The sequence below is a fragment of the Mycteria americana genome, chromosome 12 (genome assembly GCF_035582795.1).
Source record: "Mycteria americana isolate JAX WOST 10 ecotype Jacksonville Zoo and Gardens chromosome 12, USCA_MyAme_1.0, whole genome shotgun sequence".
NCBI classification, from domain to species: domain Eukaryota; kingdom Metazoa; phylum Chordata; class Aves; order Ciconiiformes; family Ciconiidae; genus Mycteria; species Mycteria americana.
In genome coordinates this window covers 18,909,271-18,933,986 of record NC_134376.1, presented here as the reverse complement: position 1 = coordinate 18,933,986, position 24,716 = coordinate 18,909,271, and the positions used below count along the sequence as shown (strand labels likewise).

Here is a 24,716-nt window from a genome sequence, read left to right as displayed (position 1 = left end):
ACTGTTAACTAACAGCAATTTTTCAGAGGACCGCAAGATTTTTCTGCTGTTCAGAATCTAGATGCTATTCTGGAGCAGGGCCCAAAGGAGAAACTCGAAATGCATCGCTCTGTCTCATGTTTTAAGGAACGTACTTTACGATCCAATTGAGCTGCTCTAGTTTCAAGTCTGCGTCAAGCATGAAGTAGGAGCCACCCTATTTTTGGAACTGACTTGGAGGCAACACAGACTGGAAGAACTCCATTGGGAAAGCCAGTGTCATTTTTAAACAAATTTGACAAACCTCAGAAAGTATGAGCTCCCACATTAAAGCTAAGGCAGATCTAGAGCTAGAATTGCCTTGTCATCTATAACCCCATCTCTCAGCCCTTCTCTAGAAACTAATACTGAATATAGTCCGTAACAGACCTTTTCTGTAGCAGTCTAGGAAAGTCTGTCATTCACTCCCCTCTCTCCCACCATTTCATAAAACAGAATACCAGGCAGCAAGACAACACACAGTGCCTCTTGGCATTTACATAGATCCCATCCTTTTGATGCTTGATGTGTTCCTCTTCAGAGCTCTTTACTACGGCACGAAAGGTTCTTACAGCCTAAAGGAAAAGCAAGTGTGCCCCATCAAAGCACTGAGAGCCACACTTACCTGGGCTCCTCTAGAGTAGGATCTGAAAATGGTGCAAAATCTTCCTTGCCCTGATGTGTCCCTGCAACAAAGAAAAGTAAAGTTACAGCTATGAAATTTGTAGAATCAAATCCCATCTGCACATCTCCTATTTGACTTAAAAAAAAAAATCAGTGTTGATTTTGTCACATCTTTAGAACATGCATGGCACCCAAACTGCTCTGCACGGTGGTTTTTTGGGAAGAATCGGTGGGTGCATCACCACCTTTAGTTAGTCAGACACACTCCAGAGGTCCTCACTGTCATTGTACTTCCCATGGAGAAGGTACAAACCAAAACCACTCAGCTTCAGCTCTACCTTATGATGTACAAGGATGCAAGTTATTTTACTCCCTTGGGCAAAGGATTTTCTCTCTAGTTCCCTGCAGTCCACGGGAGTTCAAAGTCAGAGTGAGACCACAGACCTCTCCTAGTCACGGAGAACAGCTGATCTATTGTGAAATAAACATAAGCACTCAAGATAGGAGAAATTGTCTTGCACTGTCTACTTTCACTTATTTTTTTCAAACATGTTTTAACCAAAAATGAAAGGAAGTATCTTTATACCCAGGTCTCTGACAGACCTGGTTGACCATACCCTACAGAGAGCTCAGGAACAGGACTAGGGAATGGCATTTCTATCCCACTGCGACAATAAGGGGCTATTCAGTCACTATCATTTGTCCTGACTGCAACTCTTGACATGGTGTAAATAAGTGTGACTACACTACCAGCACTTCTCAGTGCCTTCAGGAACATCTGGGACAGTAAGCCAGAGCCCAGCACACTGATTTAACCAGTATATACTGAAATGCGTCACGGTAATGAGAGACTTGTTATGATGTTTGTCATATCTACTCACTGGGCCAGGATAAAAGACACATTAATGACTACTGAGAAGCCTGATGAATCCCTCAGTCCCAGATTTGCACCAGCTATACGAAAAAGGCAGTGACCTCAAGTTCAGGACAGTCATTCTTTCAGATCTAAAGCTTTCAAGGATCATATTATTGGTCATGGATGTCAATCTAACAGTCTGTGCTTAAATCTCCTTCTCCCCCGACAATCAAATATTGGGCTGTATGAGGAAAGTAATGGTAAACGATTACATTATAAGGCATTACAAAACAACGCTACCAGCTTTTCAGGTTCTGTGCTGGTTCTCCAGCTCAAGAATTACAGTATAAAAAGAAGAGGGTTTCAAGAGGGAAGCAATAAGTAACCACATACTTGGGGCTGAAATGTTAAAACAGACATCTTACAAGAGAGACAAAAGAATATAAACAGCACATATGCATACAAGCTAGAAGAGACAAATTAGCTGCTTCTGTTCTTTTGTAAGAAAAATGAGGACATTTAGCTTCAGAGAGCAGGGGTATAATTAAACCATGAACCCATACGCTGCTGGAGCCAGTCACTGAGGTTGAGAACATGGCATTCATTCCTATTTAACAATTCACACAGATTACCAATATTCCTGTTACTTGATGCAAGCGTTGGTAAAGGGGCTATTTAACTTCATGTTTTAGGGCCTGTGTCATTCCCTACTAGATCTCTGTGAAACCCAGAATAGGGGCAGGCTACCTATCCTTCCCTTTTCATCTAGAGGATTGCTGTGGCAGCTTCTCAGCAGGTTAAACCTCAGACAAAGCTTGGCCAGAAGGACTCCGGGTCTCCCTCCAGTGCTGACAGATAAGGCAGAGGTCACCCCTCCCATGCCGCATTCTCTCATCTCCATCCCAGTGTCAGGTCACTCCAGTAAGTCCTGCTCTCCAGGGGTTTACCATACTCAGACACTAACTGTGAGGTCTATTCACTGCTCTTGTTCTAATTTTCTACTTGAGTCATTGAGAAATATCCAGCTTCTGTAGGGACTAAGAGCTCCACCCACTTTTTTCCTCCTCCTTTCCTATTCTCTTGGCTGTATTTCTCATCCTAGGATTTCAGGAAAATCCAGTATTACTTCCAAAATAATACTGTTCCCTCAGTGATTGAGAGCTGTATGGGAACACGGTCAGGTATGACAGAGAAAGAGTGAAATCGGAGTATTCCAGCAAAGAACAGCATGCTGTTTGTGCTACTCAATTAACAGAAAGGGGTCTGGTTTGCTAGAATAACTCACTGGTAAGAACACCCAGCAAGCCTCACTGCACAGCTGGGGATGCTCTGCACTCCCCACAGCTCGGTACAGCATCCCACTAGAGCACTACTGCCCCTGTCACCGGTCCTGCACTCGCAGCCAAAGCGGCTCAGAAATACTCACCAGAGTTCTAGCTTGACCCTTCTGCCGTCCAACAAGATAGTAGTGGTCTTGTAGTCAATTCCTGAAAGGAAACCAATAAAAAGCTCAGCAAATGCCGAGCAGGTCGTCAGAGACAGACCAGAAATCCGCTCTGCCCACCCAGATCTATCATTTCACATTTACAGAAAGTGATGTTTTCTCCCCCTTGCTGTATTGCGTGTTTATGGACGGCTACAGAGACTTGATAGAAAGAGACCTCTGCTTCAAGGCAAAGCCTACCCTTGTGGAGCTCCCTCCCTCCTCCCTAAAAATATAGTTAACCCCTAGATTGCTTCTTACTTCTCCATTGTTGGATAAAACTTGTCAGGACTCAAGCTGTAGGAGATTCAGCGGTCTGTAGCATTATCCCAAGTGACAGCATTAAGTTACAGACTGGGGGGGTGTAAGCCAGAGCAACGAACAATTTAGAAGCATCTCTGCTAAGTCAGCCTGCAGACCCACCATCTCTCAAACATCACTGCCCAAAACATTCAAAGGACATTTTGGGAGGTGGGTGGTACTGAAAGCCTGTCCAGAGAATGCTGTTTCTTCTTCTGAGCAGCTCTCAGGTGCGTATCATACAGGGTCAGGAAAGGCAGAAAGCACTCCCCCTCCACCAACAGCTGAGAGTGCAGCACGGACAACTGCCTTTCAGAGAGCCATAATACCAGAGCAGCAGAAGACCCTCAAAACCACACCACCAGGCTGTGCTGCCAAGCGATTCGTTTGCACGAGGGGTGCCCAGCATCTTCAGATACACAAAGAGTTTGTTAAAAACTGGGAGCCTGTCTCTCACATTCAGAAGAAGCATTAGAAGAAGTTTTAAAAGGGGCACAGAAGAAGTTTAAAAAAGGGGCAACTCCACTTGCAAGCAATACATCCAAACTGAGCTGAACACGCTGCTCCCCATGGCCCCAGGCACAGGAGGGAAGAGGCACGACCGCACCTCCCACCTCCTTCCCCAAAGCCTGGGCTTGGGAACAGCCAAGGGGCACCAGGTGCCCAGGAAAAGCAGCTTCTCCACAACCTCCAGTTAATAAGCTTCAAGTGTATTGAAGTTGCTTAAACAAAGCACCGTGCACCATTACTGCACACCCACTAAAGCATAAACTAATTTACAATCGTCTTTATTAAAACAGAGTCGCTTCACTCCGATTAGATCAACTTTATTTTTTTCCTCTCACCAATAGATATCAAACTTTGAATCCATATTAAAAACCCACCACTGTGTTACAACCCTTATTTCCCTTTTCCTGCAAGGAGAATACTGCCCCGATAACCAGACAACTTTGTCAATAAAGCAAATGGATTTTTCTGAGTCATCAGCAGGAGCTCCCTGTTAGTGAAAAACAAATTAGGTTTCAGCCTTCACAGGGTGCTATAAAAAGCAATAAAGATAATTATCTTAAATTCCAACTATTTCCAGTGCTTTATCACAGAAAATAGACAGTTTACATTTTATCTTCCTCCAGAGACAAGTGAATGATCTGTATTTATTTTCAGGCAGATATAAATCTCCCTCGTCCCCAAGGATGGCAAGCAGCAGTGGGAGCAAGCCTGCTCTGCATCCAGGAGGGGAGCATCCAGACATCTCCCCCCAGTTCCTGAACCAGGACCATCCCCTGGCACAGGCTGACGGGCCGTTAGGGAAGGGGCTAATTAAGCCCACTGCCCTGTTTCAAATGCAAAATCCCCAGAGACTCTGTTCCATGCAGAGCTGCCCCATTTCTCATCAGGCACAAGAGCTCCCTGCAAGCAGTAAGTCCTCAGCATCCTCTGCACCAGCAGCCCAGCTGCATGGACAGAGCAGTTGCATGCCAGCACCAAGGAGGGGGAATAACGACACCATTTTTAGGGCACAGAGGCCACGCACTTCCAAAAATGCTGCCATCAGGTGAAATAAATTGCTCAACTATCAGCTCTTAAAAGTGAGAGAGGTTCAGCTAGACTGGAAAGAGAACAGAAACGCCAAACACACAAACCCAGAAATGCCCTCATTAGGCTCCACGCTCAGGAATTGCCCAGCCTGCACCCCCAACACAGGGAACATGTGTTCCCTGTCACAGATACACATGACTCGGTCACCAGAGCAATGCTTCAAATACCCATTCCCTCCGTGCCCATCTGAAACTACGCCACATACTTTAAATCAGAGCAACACTGGCCTTTGGGCAGAACAATATGGCCATGACCAAAGTGGGCAACCACCAGAGAACAGCACTGGAAAACTTCCTGAGCTCCTGCTGCAACTGCTCCTTGCTCCAAAGATGCTCAGGGAAAATAAACAGGCAAAGCAGAAGTCCTTCATGTCCTTCACAGCAACATCTATGCTCAGAACAGAAGGTATGGAGGGAGGGAGTACGAGGTGCATGGTTTACCTGCCCCTGCAGATATCCCTTCCCAGGGACAGGCAGGGATGGCAGCCCATTGCTTGTGCGGGAAATTAACAGAGCTCACCACGATGGAGCGGTTCTGGCAGACTCTCCAGGCACCTGCTGCCCACCACACTCAACGTCAAACACCGAATGCAAAATCCAGAAAGGAAAGTACCAAATTTATCTCTTCACATTTCTCAGACAGCTGCCAGTCAGCTGGTTTCGCTGCCTAGCCTCAGGGCAGTCCGCGTCTTTGGGCAGAATTTCTCTCCTTGGCACCAGAGTGCTGGAGGTGAAGGATAAAGGCCTTTCTGAGGACTACACACCTGCGGTACTGCCATGAAACTGGCCTGAGGAATTCACATACACTCGAGTTAAAAGCAAAGCTGCTTTGACTTTTTATTCTAGGCTACAGTCAGCATTATGCAGTATCTGGTAATACGGGTTGGAGGAAAGTAATGCACTTTTTAACTTGCATACACCCAAATTAGGACTAGGGGCTAAATTTACAAAAGGTTTTTGAGCAAAACCTCTACCTACAAGCTCACTGATAAGGACAAAAACTGTGCAATTGCAACATTTTGGAGAAAATTTCAGCTTCCCTCTTCCATACACACTCAGTTCATCAGGACAGCTCAAACAGCCTCCCTTTAAAGCTTGCATGCAACATCTTTTTTTTTTGTCTTTCTTTTTTTTTTCAGCTGGTTAGTACTCAGAGCAGGATGCAGCTCACAAGCACAGCTCTCCTGTAGCTGTGCAGGATGGCCACGGCTCGCTGGTGCTAGAAAACTTGCATCAATCACAGATGCCCTTAAAATCACGGGACTTGCCACAGCAGCTAACACCGGTACTGGCCACCTCCCAGCTGGCACCTTACTCTTTTAGTCCCAGTAACACACAGCAGTTTCCCGAGCTGCAGCCCAACACATATTCCCCCCATTTACGGCTGACAAGGAAGCCGAGGAGCCCAGCTCGCTTTCGTAGGCCCAGCCTACAGCTCAAGCTCAGCCTTGGCTTCCCCCTTGTCCCAGGGACCTGGGGACAAAGGGCCACAGCAGCCACTAGGTGCCACCATTGCACAGAGGCTGCTGGCAGCGCGACAGCCGCTGGCAGAGCGTGCCGTGGCCGTGGCCGTGCCGCGCCAGGGTTGCTCCTCTGCCTTTTCATTTCAGGCAGCTCAGACGCCAGTAAGTTAAGGGAAGTTTTTAAAATTTAATTTCTGTAGTTGACAGGGTTTCCCCCACCTGAGCATCACCTCAGCTCGCAGCCCAGTACAGCTCATTTCGAGACTGACATTTATTCTCCACCAGAACGTGCTTTGATCCCCCGGAAGGGATGCGCCGCTACAAACCCCACGCGATGCTCCTGCGGCACACGCGGCATCAGCAAACCAGCCGACTCTCCGGCAGCAGCTGCCTCCGCAACCCTGCCCGGCCCTCGGGGCACGCAGCACTGGGGGAAGAGAAAACAGTCGTGTTTAAAGCTTATTTTATATCAACCGATCTCTTTCTTGACCAATATCTAGCATGATGCAACAAAATGAATGAGGCTTGGAAAACAAGTCTGGGCTGTTCTCTCTAATTTAGCATTCAGGCCGACTCCTCTGCTATTTTTCCAGCCCTGCTTCAGACTCCTACTTACGCTGACGCCATCTCAACCCCATTTCTCGAGCAGCGAGCCGACCTGGCACGGGGCGCTCTGCAAAGCGATCTGCTGTCACCAAGCCTGATGTCAGACACCCGATTCCCCTCTGCAGAGCCAGGTTTCACACTCCTGGGCAAGACTCCAGGGAATTCCAAACCTTTATTTCTTTTGCCAATTGGTATAAGGAAAACCAAAGAAAGCAAGCTGTTTTCCCATGGGAATAGGCAGGATGTGTTAGAGGAAACTCTGACCTCTTCCAAATTACTCATGCAGAGCACAGCACACTTCGCATCAATATGACCTGAAAAAAACCCCACACCCAATCTTAGCTTAGTTAAAACTCAGACTTTCACCTGAAAGATTACACCTGACGTGACCAGGAAAAGTAAAATCCCTCCAAGAGAAATGACAATTTTCTTCCAGCACTTGATACTACTTTGTATCAGGCTGTCAGTCCCCCTTCCTCCTGGGAATTCACAGCTTGGAGAAAGGTGTCCCTCCGCTCCGCCAAGCCCCTGAACTGCATCCGCATGAGCAGCAGCACACCGAAAACACAATGGAGGCGGCAGCAGGCAAGCAGGTACATTGAACTGGAAGTCGCGTTGGAAAAGGTACAAAGACAAGGGAGATACGTATTTCATGCTGCTCTTGGGCTCTCCCTTTAAACAGATGAGCATCTCAGGAAAATTGCTTTAAATAGCTCAAGTGCACAAGGCTCTATAAATATTTACTGCTGTAAGCACAGCAGCTTCTTGGCTTCGTGTAGGTCTTTGTTTTAGAGAAAAGGAGACAATTTTGCAGACTCTCAAGATGACTCTGCCCTAACACCTGAGCAGGGGACCAGAAGGGTCCCCTCCCCTTAAGAAGTCAGATTTGAACAAAACCTTACAGCAGTAAGAGCAGCACATGCTTTTTTTTTTTTCCCTCCTTTAGCTTTCCAAGGCGATCCTTACTTAGCGCTTGGGTGAGAGCGATTACAGCTCTCAGTGTGATGCTAGAGCCAATATTGCATTTTAGTGTCCTCCAAATCAAGTGTCCTCCTCCAGAGATGCTCTAATGATCCAGCCCCCGACTAACAGCTTCACTGCACCTATACAAATATCAAAAAGGTACAACTGGGACTTGCCCCACATTAAAGCAAGCCATCAGCAGGTTTTCCTGCAACCTTCCTCGAAGGCTAGGCTGCAGCAGGCTGGCAGCAACATCTCCAGTGTCTTTGACAAAAACATAATTTATTCACCAATCTGGGGCAGAAGACATTCGAGGTGATGCTCAAAAACCTCTTCCCAAAGGAGGGGAAAAATAAATAAATAATAAAAAAAAATCCATGCACTCAGGTGAGACTGATAATAGTTTTAAGGCAAGCTTGCTTTCCTTCCGAGACACACTCTGCTTATCACCTAAAGTCATCTACAGTTTGTATGAATCAGATTGGCTAAAGATGCTTTTGCCACCTCATTTCTTAAATGGATTGTTTTCTGCTTGTGGGAGCTCAGAATCCACCACCTCACTTTCTGTTAGTCCACCCACAACAAAAACCAATGCATGTTATTTGAACTTCATTGAAAATATAATCAGTTCCCCCAGCTTACAGACATGCACTGTATAATGCCACCTCAGCTTTTTTCTTTTTTTTTTTTAATGAAATTAAACTGGGTTCAGTTCATTTATAATTAAAAAGAAGTCAACCAACCCATTTGCAAAGCGATATATAAGGTCAATAGTCAAAACTTGAGGTGTGCAATGATGATGAGCCAAGGCCAATCCTTCATTCAATGCATTATATAAATAAGAAAATAAGATAAATTGAGTAGACTTTTGTTACTTATCTGACTAATGCTGCTTTTTGGCAGATTGTTATTTCATCTATAGGCATAATTAAGCCAGAGTGGCTCCGTTCCACAACTCTCTTAACAACGATGGAATTTGAGTCCTCAGAGGAGGACTGGTGAGCGAGATGTGCCTGATCTGTTGGCACCTCTAGAGAAACGCTCTGCTCTACTGGGAAATTTTAGCACTGGTGGCTCACAAGCCACCAGAAACTCACCATGCCACCACAGCACCTCACCCAGCAAGCCTGGTGACGGACTTTCATTTGTGACTGTCATTAGTACAGCCAAAGCCACCACGCCACAATTGTCTAACTGAAAATGCTGGATTTTCCCCCAAAGCACCCCCAGACACTTCTGTTTTCCTACAGGTCATCGGCTCTGCTGAGTCCACAAAAAGGTCTAGGACTTCTTAAAAGGTTGTCTTAAAAATTTGCAGGTCTGATGCTACACTGACCAGCAACTGCTGGGAGGAGGGGAGAGCGCAGGGATGGAATAAAAAAAAGAGGATACACATCAAATAATTAACTTGCTGCGATATCACAGTGAACTTGAGTAACTAGCTATGAAGGGCTGGTCGTGCTGCACTGTGTTCAAGAGAATCCTCAGGAGGAAGCAATGTAGGTCTCTGCGAGCCACTGGCAAATCAATAACTGAAAAATTTAAAGACATGCTGTGATTACAAAACAGGCAAACGCCATCAAGAGTATCGAGCAAACCCTGTTTCTCCTAGGGCAGCACTGAGAACACCTCCCAGTCAGCATGGCGGACTTTACAGACAAATTGCAATGAATTTGTAACCCAAGTGTTGTGGAAATCCTTACTTAATACACAAGGAAGGATCAGAAGCCATAATCATCCAGTGTGCAGATGGTCTTGCAGCAGTGAAAACATTAATTTAAAAGTAGATAAACACCAAGAAATACTCTAGAATGGGTCAATGAGATGTAAATATTTTTTTCCTTCCCTTTTGCAAAAGGAAAAAGTTAAGAATGACCCTCCAATAAAGTTTCTTAACAGCAAGGACTCCAAGAGCTGCGGCTAAGCACAGACAGGTAAATTTAGTTTAAAACCTTTATCACCAGTTCAGACAACGCTGTGGATGCCAGCAAGAACACCATAACCAACTGTGAATTTTTGGGAAGATGTAAACTACACATGAGCCCCGTCCCCTCCCTAGCAGTCCCTTACTGGCCAGACAACCGCTCACAGGCAGCTGGGCTCGGCTTCCCAGGACAGCCCCGGGAGAGGTCTGGGCAGGGTGTCCCCTCCTCCGAGACCCTCTTGCAAGGCTGGCAGTGCCTGGCTGAGAATCGCTCGGGCTCCCCAACCTGCCACAGTCCCTCAGCACACCTTTGGGGATATGCAGGCAGGTTTTTTATCACGTAAGCTAGCAGTAGTCTTAGTTATGTGCACAAAATGCAAGCTGCTGAAAGGTCCCTCCCTCTCCCTCCAAACGGCTTATGCAAACCTTCCAGCTGGACTAAAAGAGGAAAAACCAACCAAGCCATTAATCTGTCCAAAGACCAGTGCAGTGACCGCACAACAGACTTGGTAACTGGGGACTTTCTGTGCTCTGGTAAATTCAGCCTAAAGCCATTAGTGCAGAAATGAATTTATCCCAAATGCCAGCAATAACTGAGCAGTGTCTAAAGACGACTGTTTATTCTACCAAGTCCCTGGGTGTCACAGATGTTAACTAGACCTTTCTCAGCCATGACTCCTGCAGCTCGGTTTTAAAATGGAAAGCCTTGCCCCTGTGTGTGCAGTCACCACGCGAGGCTGCCTGGCTCCTTCGGAAAGCCAGAGAGACCGCGGTGTGCCATGCACATGGGGAGAGCGGCCAGCAAATTGACCGTGGCCAATGTTTTCGTAGGGGCAAGTTAATGATGAAAAGCAATAATCATTTCCAACAGGGCAGCAGCACCATGCTGCACCTGACATCTGGGATAGTATGCCACTTGGTTTTCCCCAAAACAAATTAGCAGGGTTGCCCCCATCCTTGCTGAGTGCAGAGAAAGGGCAGAAGCAGCGACATCCAGCCAGTCCCGTCCTCGCCAACAAGCCAAAGAGAACAAACAAGGGAAGAGAAGTGCTGGGAAGTCACAAAATTGAGGCCAAAAGATGGGTGCAGTAGCTCCAGGTCTGCACTGGGACACAACAGCAGAGCAGCTCCAGAATAAGAGCATCATTCCCACTTATAGGCCTCAGCATGCAAAAAACACCCACCCCAAAACCCCACAGACCACCACCGCCCCCATAACCAAACCGCACTCACTCGTGGGGCTGACAGCAGGAATTTGGACAGCAAGGATGCCAGGCCACTGGCACAGCATCTCACAACACCACCTGAATAGAGACCCTCCCCCGTTAGGTTATTTCAGGGTGAAATAACCCCCCCACCCGCAGGGTGTTATCCACGAGCAGCATTCCCGGCAGCATCCCTCTCCAGTGCCCAGCTTTGGAGGTGTACCAGGAGCTAGGTCAGGCCAAGAGGGACAGAGCTACTCCAGAAGTTTCATAGCATGTTCCTGTGACACAGGCAGCGCCATACAAACTCACCAGCTTCTCCACAGACTCTTTGCTCAAGCCAGAGCGGGCACTGGCCTCCTGGGACTCCTCTTCCTGCAGAACAACTGTATTCCACATCTTCCACAAGACGACAGCAGTTATTACCACCCCCCCCACACACAGAGCCCCCGTCACCATGTTCACACATTCCCTCTCATTGCATCCCACATCCCGCACCTTTTCATTTAAGAAGGGTTTATAGCGAGATGTTCAACCAACTGTCATCCTACAGCTACTGGGTCCAGCAGCCAAGTTGCTCCAAGAAGCAGAATATGATGCTAGGATGCATTATGAACGTAGTTCAAAATGCCTTATTTTGGTTTTTTTTCAGGTTCTGGTTTTTTTTTTTTTCATGCCTTCAACAGCCTATGAGTAAAAGGGCAGCCAGGGCTGAAGACTCATATCAGAATTGTTCGCTTGTGGGCAAAAATTGATACAAAAGACTTGTCGTTTCATTTCTAGTCAAACAAGGCAGATGGGTACAGAAATGACAGCAGGTCAGGAGTTGCCAACTGTTGAATGCACATTCAAAGCAAACAGGTTTTGCACTGCACAGGTATTAACCCAACACCAAAATCTGCTCCTAGGCAGAAGGCAGCTGCTGGGGCCGTGCACCAAAGACACAGGTATCGAGATCCTCTGACTCAAGTAATTTAAAAAACAGGCAGTAGCATCTGTACGTAGAAGATACTACCAGGGCATCACCTTCCACTTCCTACCATTAACTTAGAGTAGTTATTTTCTCCATCAACTCTAAGTGATACTAAATTGTTCAGAAAAAATGTGGTATGAGCACATAAACACCAGCTGACGAAAAAAGTGAATTCAAGCTATTCAACTAACAACTGATGAAGTCATCCGACCTTAAAAAGTGTGAACAGCAGCACATTAACAGCAGCAATTTAGCTAGTCAGCTCAGAGCTGTAAGCCACCGAAAAAATCCCTTCCAAACAACACATGAGCTCATCAGTTTGAGTCATGCATTCAATTACCTACTCTCTAGATAGACAAACAACAAATTATCTCCATCAACAACAGGGGTCAACAAAACATATGCTTTAAAACAAAGGTGGATTCACCCCAGGTCTGTGTCTTTTGGTGTTAGCATTTACCTTGGCAGTATTACTTCTTTGTTTTAAGCAGGGTGATAAAAGTTCCCGAACAGCATCACTGCAAAACTCCCCCAGCTCCTGCCCGCAGAGCTGGAGCTGAGGGTCAGAAAGCGTGTGCTTTTACCACGGTGCTCCTGCCCTGCGTTGTAGCTGAGCAGCCACCCTGGGAACAGGAACAAGAGGTCTCGGTTCTTACCGGGCACGCAGGAGACCAGTGCCGCTCCCGCACGGTGCTGGCTGGGGGACAGGGGTAGATGTAAGCCATCTGCTCAAGCCTTCGTCATCTCCTGCTCACACAGCAAATACAAAATCCACTCTTGCTGCACAACTCAACGGAAGGTAATGAGCAGCTTCCGATTATTTAACTGTGCAGCAGATGAGTCTGAGCTGTTTTGAGCCAAGGAGTTCAGCCCTACACGCACGGCCAGGAGCCCACGTCCCCGAACGAAGCTCAGCACGTCACGCGAGCTCCTGCCAACTCAAGGGAGCTGCTGCGGCACTTGGCAGCTCTGCGCGATACATCCAACAGGCTGCCAAGCACCTTGTACAAAGACACATACAGAAACAGAAAGAGAACAAACACTTTGCAATTATTTGAAGTTACCCAAATTTGTGGATTTTCTCCTGAAAAACATACTCTGTCTTCCACTCTTATCTCCTTCATTTCAACCGAGAGTGCTTTCGATTCAGGCTTCCAGTTGGAAGCCTTTTGCAAAAAGGCTGCTCGTGTCAGAGTTTGTTCCCAGGCACCTCCATCCACAGCTAAGGGCTCGTAGGTGGGGATCTCGGACAAATAATTGCTTGTTTGGTTTTGTAACCAGCCAAAAGCAAAACACTTATTCTGAGACCTCTAGGAAGCCCAGATTTGCAGAAGACTTCACTTCTCCACTGCCTGCTCCACAGCCCAGCAGCGTTTCGGCAGCTATGTGGTCCTCGCACAGAGGACCTCTGTGCTGGGCTCATTTAAGGATGACAACTGCATCTGAAAACGGCATTTGGAGCCAGAAGCAAATCTGTTCTTAAAGCTCAAACAATTTCAGCGGACACCCGGGAAGCCACAGAAACAGTCAAAAGTCAGTCCAGAATTGGGGATGTTAAGTGGATTTGTGCTTTAGAAGAAAATCAAGAATGATTTTATGCACAGAAGCGACAACAAACAAAAGAGTTTCTTCATGCTTTGCAGTTCAGATCTCCATAAAAACTATACAGCTGCACTCAGAAACAAAGACAGCCTATGAAGAAAATCAGAGGGCACCATAACAATCTTCATTGTTGCTAGATTACCGTACAAACACCAAGATATGCTTGGAGACAAAGAAAAAAACCCACAACACTCCAAATAATCCAAGCATTTGTCCAAGTACCTTCAATATCCTGATATTGATGAGGTTCACCTTCCACATTTACACCTCTGAACACTGTGCACACGAATACATGGGAAATGCTGCTCTACAGCACCAGACCTTTGTGGCATCACCACCAGGCTGACGTGCACACCACCATGCCCGAGATGCCTGGCTCACACGTACGGCTGCACACCTGCTCGGGGATCCTGCCCATGGATCTGGACGCACACGGCAGCAGTTTCCGATCGGCGGGACATGCGTCCGCAGTCCCTCCTGCCATCCACACCCCGCTGCTCAACGCCAGTTGGCATCTCCAGGTCTCCCCATTTAGAGTGTCACATTGCAACACTGCAACAGAGGCAGCCAGCAGTGACGCAGCCGTCTCCAGACTGACGCTGTACACCCAAACGCCCAGAAAGAAGGCTACAGCATTTCACCTGGGTGTAGACAGGTTAAGCACCACATGCCTGCCGAGCACATGTACTTACAGAGCTCCTAGGGCAGCTACGGAGAGACCACCCACCATGAATTTCACGGGCTCTTGAATTTGGTCTTGCTGCACCGACCGCGAGCCCCACGCCAGAAAGAGACTGCTCCACGCTGGAAGCATCAGGACGGCTGCTAACGTTGGTTTCACATTTCGGTGTGCTGTTTCCAGCGGTAACAACAAATCTCCAGGCACGTGAGCAAGCACCCCTCTACACACCTGCACGAAGCGTGCTGCGTCAGAGCAGCTCCACAGCAGCTCTCAACAGCCCAAAATCATGTTTTCAAACCCTCCACTCTCAGCCCAAATTGGAGCCTCCCAGGTCCTCCCCTCCTCCTGACCTACAGCTGTTGCAGGAGAAAGATCTCACCCCAGCTACCCTGGCTGCAACTCCGAAGCACGACTTTTGCTGCTACCAGGAGAAAGCCAGCATTTTGCATTTTTAAAAATAGAAAAAAAGTATTGCATTTTAACCTTGTAACACAGACAACACCTGCAAGAACACAAGTGTGTCTCAACCTAAGGAGGCATTTCACAGTAAACATACGTTTGCTAGCATGGCGAGCAGCACAGAGAAGGCTCTCAGGTTAGGTAAGATCAACCCCACAGAGTTTCATCTCCTTGTGCCGTAGCACAGACCTGCACGCTGTTTCTTATAGGGATTTTACCATCAAGTTATTTGAGCAGATTCTCAGCATACGAAAAAGAACAGCTCTCAGGACAACTAGAGAAAATTTAAGTAAACAGGACAGGCAAAATGGTGGGGTGGGGTTTTTAATTTTTTTGAGGGTTTTTTTGGTTTGTTTGTTTTCATCTAGTTAGGTCTCCTCTCCACTTGGCCTCCAGAACCACAGGCAAAATGGACTGCAGCTTGTTGCTGTTAAAACCGGTACAGAAGCAAACAGAAGACAGGGTAATTTCTGTGCACGTGACTGGGGGTGTGTGCAGAGAGCATTATTTGCAAAGACAGGAAAGTGGTACAGTAAAACCCCCAAATGGGCCAGGGAACTCAGAAGCTGAGCTAGAAAATAAGTTAAAATGGCATCTCTATAAATAAATAAATAAATAAATATCCTGCATTTTCTTTAAAAGATTATTCCAGAGATGCACAGCACCTTCTATTAAACTGCCAGTTAAATACAGCCTTTCAGTGTCCCCTTCTGCCTGTCTCCTCCTTAACCACTGATGGTTTGAACAGCAAATATTTTGTTTGAATAGCATGAGGATTTTTGTCCAAATTCAATGCCTGATACTGAAATGGCTGCAGCACTGCATAGCACATACAGGACATTAATCACTTCTGATGTTTTATTTATAGGAGAACAGGTGTCAAAGTTTTAAAATGATACAATATTGTCTAGTTTCCCAATGGGGCAATGGAAATGAGGCAAAGAGGAGGTAGAAAAGAGGAAGAAAATCTAAAAAGCTATGGCTACATAAAAATGCTCTCAGCAAATAGAGGCCCTATAGGAACAAGCAGTCTCTGAGCCGATGTTGCAACCTTACTATTACCACAACTTTTGCAGAAACAAACAGACCTCTTCGATGGGAGGCCCTAGCCCTGAGCCACAATCCTCTAAACCCCAGGGAAATTTCCCTTTCAGGTGAGTCCCAACTCACAGAAAAGCGTTTAGCAAAACGGAGCCGAAGATTTTCACACCAGAGCTTCCTTCCTCCTCCTCTGCCTGCAATCAAATAGAAACCGGTATGACATAATGCTTCTGTATCACTGCTCATTCCATGCCGAGCCTGGGCTGCCAGAGGAAGGTGAGGGGTAAAGGGAAAGAAAGAGAGATAAAAAGCAAGGTTATGAAACCTCAGCTCCAAAACCTAAGCTTGTAGCGTAGCTATTTGCAAGTGCAAGGGAAAGATGCTCTGCTCTTCCGAGAGAGGGAGGCTGCCGGAGGAAAACATGCCAGGGAACAGCTGGAAACAAAAGCTGAAGGAGACGGGGCGGAGGAGGAGGAGACATTTTCCATGGGCTTTCCTATGCGGCTTATATACTGAAACAACCAAACAAAAAACCCCCGCACACCAAGAGACATGGACAATGCCATCGCAGGATCTGGAGAGAGCAAAACCTACTCGCTTTTTAAAAATAAAAAATACAGAGAAACTTTTAATCCCAGTTATTAGAAGAACATTCCACCCATTTCAGATTTATACTGCTCAGTTCAGATCACCTTTGTGCACTTATAGCTCAGAAACATATTAACAGCCATGTAAAAGTAAAGCTGTCATTCAGGGGATTAGAGGTGGTGAGAACTGCCCAGTGCTATCAAGAACTTTGCAGAATAACTCCCCAGCTTTATAAAAACACAACAAAAACACAACCCTCCTGAAACAACCCTCCTGAAACAACCCTCCTACGGTGCTGCACATCCTTAATTCTGACTTGAGAAAGAGCTGAAGACGTCAAAACCTGCTAGGCACTCAGTTTGGGGTTTGGTTTTTGTTTTGATAGGGGTTTTTTGTTTGTTTGGGTTTTGTTTAAGTTTAAGCCACAGCTAGTTAGTCCTACATCAAGCAGAGATGGAGGTTCAACACTGTACGTTTGGAAATATTTTTCACACAAAGGATAAGTAGTAAACAATGGAGAAATAAGAGATGCTGGAGTTGTTTCTCAGCCAAAGCCTGCTCTGATGAGATCAGTTTTGCGTCCCTGATGATAGGGAAGCGAACATCCCTGAAGGACACTGATGTAAGTGCTGGCAGACACGGGGAATTGCTGCAACAACCACTCTCCACTCTGCAAGCCATCGAAAGAGATTTTGAGCAGCACGACCCGTGTGGTCCAGCTGAAGCATTCCCCGCAGATCAATTTTGCAGCCACTACAGGGACATGATGGCAAGGCTGCATTTTGCCTCAATCCCCCTTGCATCGGAGCGCTAAAACCTCAAAATAAAACATTATTCCAAATAATACAGTTATGCCAGAAAATAAACAGCAGTTTCCACTGGTGTGCAGCACCTGAAACAGCAGGCCAGCCCAGCCGGACAGCTCGTGTCTACCACCCACAGGGACAACACTGCTCTGGCAGACAGCAGGAACGCACCCGGTGGCACGTGGCCAGGCAAGGAGGAGGCAGCAGCAAAGCAGCACCAGGATCAATGTTTCCCTCCTCGCTGATGCCAAAGAGAGCCCTGACACACTGCAGCAATGCCGGGATGAGCGCTCAGCTGCAATCTCAAGGCTGTGCTCAACACTTGCGACTCTTGTGCCTATGCCCAGAAGGTGCCACCACATCAGTGCTGCTCCCCCCAAGGTTTTACCAAACACCAGTACACCCAGCAACTGTTTCTTGTATGCTCAAGAAGGGAAGGTTAGATGCTGTCAGGTATTTACAGAGGTCCTGTCCTTACAGAAGCTGCAGAAGTTTAAAGCAGAACTGCTTGGCCGCACGCTTCGTTAAGGCTTGGGAAAAGCAAACCAGCAATGGCAAACTCTGCAGCAGTGTGGCAGGACTTCCACCCAAACACGGTAGCAACCACAGAGGCTGTGGATGAGAAGCAAGAGACCACCTCCCCAGTCAGTCAGGAAACTCGACAGGCAAGAAGCAGAAGCATCAAGAAGCACACCCTCCTTGGCAGCGAGGAAGGTGAGACAAGGCGTCCCCTTTCCTCCATCCCTGCGTACGCTGGCTGTGGTACGGATGATCTCCTGGTTGACAAGCGACTAACGTGAAGACTGCTATGAAGCAAAGCAGAGCAGTTTTACAGGTGATGTTTCTGGATGCATGCTGGTGACTGAGGGGTCACAGGACATACTGAGAGAGTAATTGCTGTAAAGAAAGACTTGAAAGGGACAGCTTAGGGGCCTCCAAATTTAGACAGCTGCACAAAAACAACCAGAGGGAAAAGACATCTGAAGATGTGGGTTGCTCAAATAAACAACCGGGTAATTAAACAGCAGTGGTGAGGTCCCCAGGCAAATAGCACTGGCTGGGAGGGTCCTGGCCACCTCCTAGGGCTGAGCAGTGTCTTCAGCCACTCTTCGTTAATACTGCCTCTCCCTGCCCTCCCGGCCAGGGAAAGGCCACGAAGTTACGCTGCCCCAGACCTTGCTCCTTGCACAGACACCGAGCTGCGGTGGGCTCACCGCTCCTGCCCAAAAGCTGAATTCCTTGCACTTCTGCTATGGAGGAAGAGCTCTTGGGAAAGATCCAGTTTTTATCTGAACCGTAAAACCTGTCGGTAGCTATTGCAATTGAGCACTTAAGTTGCCTTTTTCCTAACATTTCCTTGGGTCTTTGGATAGCAGTGGGGTAACAGAGCACCTAAGGACGCTGCTCAAATAAAGGCACCAAGCCCAGCTAAGGGACAAGGCATCGGGGCTCACTGCATTAGGGCTGGTCACAGCACCATCCCTGTGGCAGGGCAACGCTTTCAGTTTAGCTTTCACGTGATCTTTGAAAGGAGATCAGAGTGCAGACATAAGGCTTCCTTCTCATCACTTTCTTAATACAAGCTGAGGACAGGGAAAAAAATAAAAATAAAAATCCATCCCCCTTCCAATCAAAGCCATCTGCTCAGAAACATGCTCTACTCTTTCCTTAACACACATTTCTCCCTTCCTATGGGAACAGCAGCAGGTGAGGGGGAAGGCTCTGCCACAGAAAAAGCCCTCCATCACGTGAGGAAGGAGCACATCACATTCACGTCTGCGTGGTGAGACCAGCCTGGCCCTATTTCTGGTGCATGCAGGGCACTGTCTCATACGACAGCAATGGCACTCGTGCCTGCTGAGCACTCCCATGCAAGGAGTCCTCCCCTGACTCACCCGGTGTTGATGCAGCCCAAGCAGGGCTGGCTTTTCAAGCAAGCCAACAAACCAGCTAGGCAAGATCATTTCAGCACAAGCACACGAATAACTAGATATTCAAGAGTGGATGTATGACACAGTAGTGACAAAGCCACAGGTCCTTCAGGTGAGGAATAGCCTTGTCTTCCTTTTGCAGGACACATACACTGCGCCTACTTTCACACGCAGCTCCACCACACCTCGTTGTCCAAAACCACCCTGCAACCAGAGACATTTGTGCCCTGCTTTGGTACTTGGGGAAGGATACACACAGACCTCAAGTGGGCAACTTAAGCACCAAAGTGAAAAGTGATTTGTGTAGTTGACTCGTATCCGTGAGTAAGGCATGCAGTTTTGCTCCAAGTCACCTGTAACACCGCAGCTCACAGCACAGGGCCAGAGCAGCCCTCCCCTGTACCTTGGGAGAAGGAGCGAGTGCTGAGAGGAGAAGGCACTCGGGAGAAAGGCAGGACTTTTGGTTCTCGGGTGAGGTCCTCTGGCTGTCAAGAGCAGCGGTGGGGCTCCAAGAATGGCACCCTGCCTCCACAACTGCAGATTTGGGGAGTGAGGTGGGTGAAAGTTGGGAAGGAGGACAACGCTGGAAGCCCAGAAGAACGAACCATAATGTTCTCCCAAAAGCCCACATTTTCACCAAAATACTAGTAAGATGGCTTAATTAATGGCCTTTTGTGGCTGGCCAAGAAAAAGTAAGAGTCCACTTCAGTTACAAACCCTCCTGGGGGTGGGAGGTGACAATATCCAGCTACACGACACAAACAACGCTCCTGGGGCAGATCCTGCTCTGCGCACGGGGTGCTTGGCCTGATGCTCCTGCGGACCAATACGCTTGGTAACTTCAGCATGAACCTACTAAGAAACACACAGGTGACAACTGGACCTCAAATCCCCCCTCAAAATGCTGTTTTCAAGTCACCAGAAGTTCAGTATCTAGTGCCCTTGCAGCTCGGGTGCAGCAATGGTCAGGGGCATCACTCATGCCTCTCACTGCAAAGGCCATCAGCATGCAGGGAGTAACAACCATCTCTACTTACATGGACCAGATTAATTTCTAACAGCAATTTAAATAAAGGACATTTCTAAGGTCTTGCTATACACAATAGGAACTGCAGTGTCTTATTTAAGATGTGCCAGATTTACTACGAGGTGCCAAGCTATAAGACTAAGTTGAGAAGCGATGCTTCGGCTCAGGGATCCTGAACAAGGACGGACAGAAGTGACTACGATGCTTTAAGAGAGACATAGCTCATACTGTACCCAAGGCTTTCAGAAACTGGACGTAAGCAAGCAGAGGATGCCCGCTGCTTACTGTTCTCAAAAGCAATGCTGATAGAAAAAGGGCTGTCTCTTGGTTGCCTGCTCTTCCGACACCCAGCCACTCATGGAGGAGAGAGGAATCCCTCAAACCCTTTTCAAGAGGCCAGGTGTACAGCAGAGGAGCATCAGCAAAAATAGCGAGCTTCATTTACAGAGCATCATTTTTAAAGGTATGCCTTCCCAGAGCTGAAAGGACAATCCATTTCACACTGCATTTCAAAAAACCTGTGTCAAAACATTGGCCAACACAGTAAAAGCAGCAGACCCCAACGAGACAGAGAGGGCACAACGGCTTTACCCCTCCCCACCAGAGGTTAGGGATCTGAGCTTGACATGAGATGTCCCAGTTACAAGACCAACCTAAAGCATACTCCATTTCACATGAATAATGGCAGGTTCTGTTTTCTGGACAGATTAAACAAGTAGTAGATGATACAATACTTGTTTTAAATTGGGATGTGGGGTCTGGGAGGGGATGAGGAGGAGGGTAACACACTTACAAGTAAAAGATTTACAAAAAGAGCCTCTACATAACTTTCCACCATTGCAGTTTTGGGACAGCATTAGGCACACGTCAAAAAGGAGGCCAGGCACTAGCTGTTCACAAAATTAAGTGCCTTCAGGTCAGGGGATGGTCTCCGTCAGGGCAGAGTGAAAGCATGCTGGCGGAGAAGCGTGCCCTGTCAGTACGCACATTCCAACTGCACCAGAGATGGAGGGATTTTGATTGCCAAGGCTGTCAGGCATATCAGCAGTATCAAATTCACTCAGATTTCAAAGCTACTCCATCTGATTATCCAAAAGGCACGTAGCTTCGCAGAAGCAACAGAAGCAGAGACTATCAGAGCATATATTCCTGTGAAAAAACAGCATGTGACCTAATTCTCTAATTAGGAATGGGTTCGACTGCCCACAGAAGATGAGAGAAGGTTCTGAAAATATTAGTTCACTGAGACTTCTTTTCCTAGAAGAAAGATCATGGTATGTTGTTGTTATAAAATAGGGGGTACAGAGACAAAGCTTTTATAGCAGTAGCCAGAGTCACCATTCTTTGGGTTTTAGGTATATATCAAAGAGCACACCGCACACTCAATTTGCAATCATACTCATTACTCCTGCATCGCCTGCTTCAAAACAGCGGTCAAAACCATTTCTATCAGAAGACAATTCCAACTTTAACACTTCACTTAAAACAACAACCCCGTTACCCTCTTCATCCCTTTCTGCTTAGTAAACGCTAACCCCAGGGAGCAGCTCTACAGCTCCCAGATGAGGCGGGTTCTTCAGAGACACAAACTCTCCTCAGGGAAGCTTAAGAGTGCCAAGCATCTCCTCGAAGGCAAACCGCACCAGCTCAGCCAGACACCCAAGGAGATGAATGATACCACAACCTCCTAGTTCCAGAATTTGCTGCTCTCATTCCACAAGCATCCTGACTTCTGAGTCACCACCTCCCTGTAAATCTCTGTGGAGCAGGTGCGCGCTTGCATCGGATCCTACGAAACTGGTAGTAGCTCCGAGGACCAAGCACGCAGTCAGGAGCCAAGCCATGCCGCTCCTTTATGCTCTAAATTCAGCCAGCTTCAACACAGAACATCGAGAAGCACCCGATTCCCTCAGAGTCCTGCTTACAGGCAAAACTAAGCACCACCTGCTCCAGCCCTGGGGTTGGTTGCGGCAATGATGCAGGGTCTGAACTGGATTGCTTCTGCCAAGCCCTTGGGGACGTTATCTTGCACGGAGGCTGGGGGGAAGGATGACAGATTGAAAACCACCCCAGGACCTGCACCCCACCGGGCCATGTTATGCTTTAACTGCAGCGAGGGGACGCAGGAAATAGCACAGCGCCACTCCTTGGCTCTTAATTACGGTCTTGTGACACTGTAGTTAATGGTCTGTCATGGGCTCCATTAGAAACCTTGATGTTTGCAGGAGGCGGACCAACCAAGCTGCGCTCGCAGTAGCCAGCTACCAAGTGAGAGCAGCTCTGGCCTGGAAATAACGCTCCTGTTCTTTTGTTACGGACCCGCTTCCTCTGGGTACAGCTCGGTCCTTGCGTTAACCCCTGTGGTGGCCATGGGAAATCAGCTCGGCTCTTTGAGCGGGGTGCTGAGGCAGAGCTCCGCTTGGGAACGTCCAGCTGCGCTGCAGGATTCGCGCACCCAGGGATTACATCAGACGCCGACCCCTCTGCCGTCCCTCTGGCCAAATTCTCCTGCAGATCTTCACAATTTTAAGAAACAGCCGTGGCCTTTCCGCCGCCAGCGGCACGACCCCTGATAAACCACGCTACGCTTCCAGTTAATAAAAAAGCCACAGAAAAAAGCAAAACAACCCCTCCCTCCCCAAGGGCAGCGACCCCTCGCACGGGTCCCCGCTGCGGCCCGTCGCAGCGATGGCAGCTCTGCCAGGGCCGCGGGACCGATCCTGCCCCCCGGCCCCCTTACCGTTGCTGTAGGCGTAGGGGGACTCGGAGGCCCCGTCCTGCAGGCTCTCCAGGATCTCGCCCTTCCCCACGTCGCTGTCCCCCACCAGCAGGAACTTGAGGAGGTAATCGTAGCTCTTCACCGGGCTGCCCTGGGTTCCCATCCTCCCTCTCATCGGCGAGGAGGCCCAGTCCGCATCCTCCGCCGCCCGCCGGCCTGAGGGGGGGCTCCGGCCCCGCTCCGGGGACACCGCCGGGCCTCTCCCCCCGCCGCAGCTCACAGCCGGCCCTCCGCCTCGCCTCGCATCTTCCGCCGAGGGACGCGCTGGGGACCTGAGGCGGGAGGAGGAGGAGGAGGAGAAGGAGGAGGAGGCGGCGGCAAACGGCCCGGCCCCGCCGGCTCCTCAGCGCCCCCCGCCGCTGACAAAGCCCCCGCCCCCGCCCGCACAATGCGCCGCCGCCCCGCCAGGCCCCGCCGCCCCAGCCCGCCCCGCCGACTCCCCCGCGCCGGGCCGCGCTCACCCACCTCGCGGCCGGGGCGCCCGGGGCCGGGCCGGGCCGCGCAGCCGCCGCCACCACGGCCGCAGCCTCCGCCTGGCGCCGCCGCGCAGCGCCCGCTCGGGCCGAGGGAGAGGCGGCCGCAGGGCCCGCCCCTCGCCCGGGAACCGCCCCTTCCATAGGCTCGGCCACGCGTCCGTCAAAGCCGGCCCCGCCCCGGCGCGCCCCTCCGGCCTCTCGAGGGGCGGGGCCGCGGGGCGGGGCCGGCGGAGGGCCCGGCAGTGCAGCTGCAGACTACAGGTCCCGGCGTGCCTTGCGGGAGACGGCCGCGGCCGTGCGGGGCGCGCAGGAGCAGAGCATGATGGGACAACGAGTCTGGGAGCGTCGTGCGGGGCCCGGCCGGCGTGGGGCCGGCCGGCGTATGGTGGGCACCCAGGTGTGGGGGGCACCCAGGACTGGGGGACATCCAGGTGTGGGGTGAACACCCAGGATTGGGAGGCACCCAGGACTGGGGAGCACCCAGGTGTGTGGGGGCCACCCAGGATTGGGAGGCACCCAGGTGTGGGGTGGGCACCCAGGATTGGGGGGCATCCAGGATTGGGGGGCATCCAGGTGTGGGGTGGGCACCCAGGATTGGGGGGCATCCAGGTGGGGGGGGCACCCAGGATTGGGGGGCACCAGGATTGGGGGGCACCCAGGTGTGGGGTGGGCACCCAGGATTGGGGGGCATCCAGGATTGGGGGGCACCCAGGTGTGTGGGGGGCACCCCAGGATTGGGGGGCACCCAGGTGTGGGGTGGGCACCCAGGATTGGGGGGCATCCAGGATGGGGGGCATCCAGGTGTGGGGGTGGGCACCCAGGATTGGGGGGCATCCGGGGGGGGGGGGCACCCAGGATTGGGGGGCACCAGGATTGGGGGGCACCCAGGTGTGGGGTGGGCACCCAGGATTGGGGGGCATCCAGGATTGGGGGGCACCCAGGTGTGTGGGGGGCACCCCAGGATTGGGGGGCACCCAGGTGTGGGGTGGGCACCCAGGATTGGGGGGCATCCAGGATTGGGGGGCACCCAGGATTGGGGGGCATCCAGGATGGGGGGCATCCAGGTGTGGGGGTGGGCACCCAGGATTGGGGGGCATCCGGGGGGGGGGGGGCACCCAGGATTGGGGGGCACCCGGGTATCAGGGGGCATCCAGGTGCAGGGTGGGCACCCGGGGGGGGTTCCAGGGGGCGGGAGGTGCGCGCTGTTGGTGGGGCAGCCAGCACCTACTGAGGGCCAGGGCCGGAGGGGTGACGTCCAGCGCGTCCCCAGGGGACAATGGCGGCCGCGGAGCCGTGGACGCCAGGCCGAGCC

The 24,716-nt window shown here is 49.7% G+C and overlaps 1 protein-coding gene across 1 annotated transcript in view; it reads right to left on the bottom strand.

Annotated features, from left to right (window-relative positions):
* Positions 1-23,504, bottom strand: part of RAB40C (RAB40C, member RAS oncogene family) — a 37,927-nt gene extending 14,423 nt beyond the window's left edge. The window contains exons 1-4 of the mRNA XM_075514764.1: positions 23,394-23,504; positions 22,890-23,200; positions 2,925-2,985; positions 644-704 (exon numbers count right to left, since the gene is read on the bottom strand). Coding sequence (XP_075370879.1) covers positions 644-704; positions 2,925-2,985; positions 22,890-23,043 — 276 coding nt within the window. The 5' untranslated portion in view covers positions 23,044-23,200; positions 23,394-23,504. The remainder of the gene's footprint in view (positions 1-643; positions 705-2,924; positions 2,986-22,889; positions 23,201-23,393) is intronic.
* Between the last annotated feature and the right edge of the window lie 1,212 nt (positions 23,505-24,716).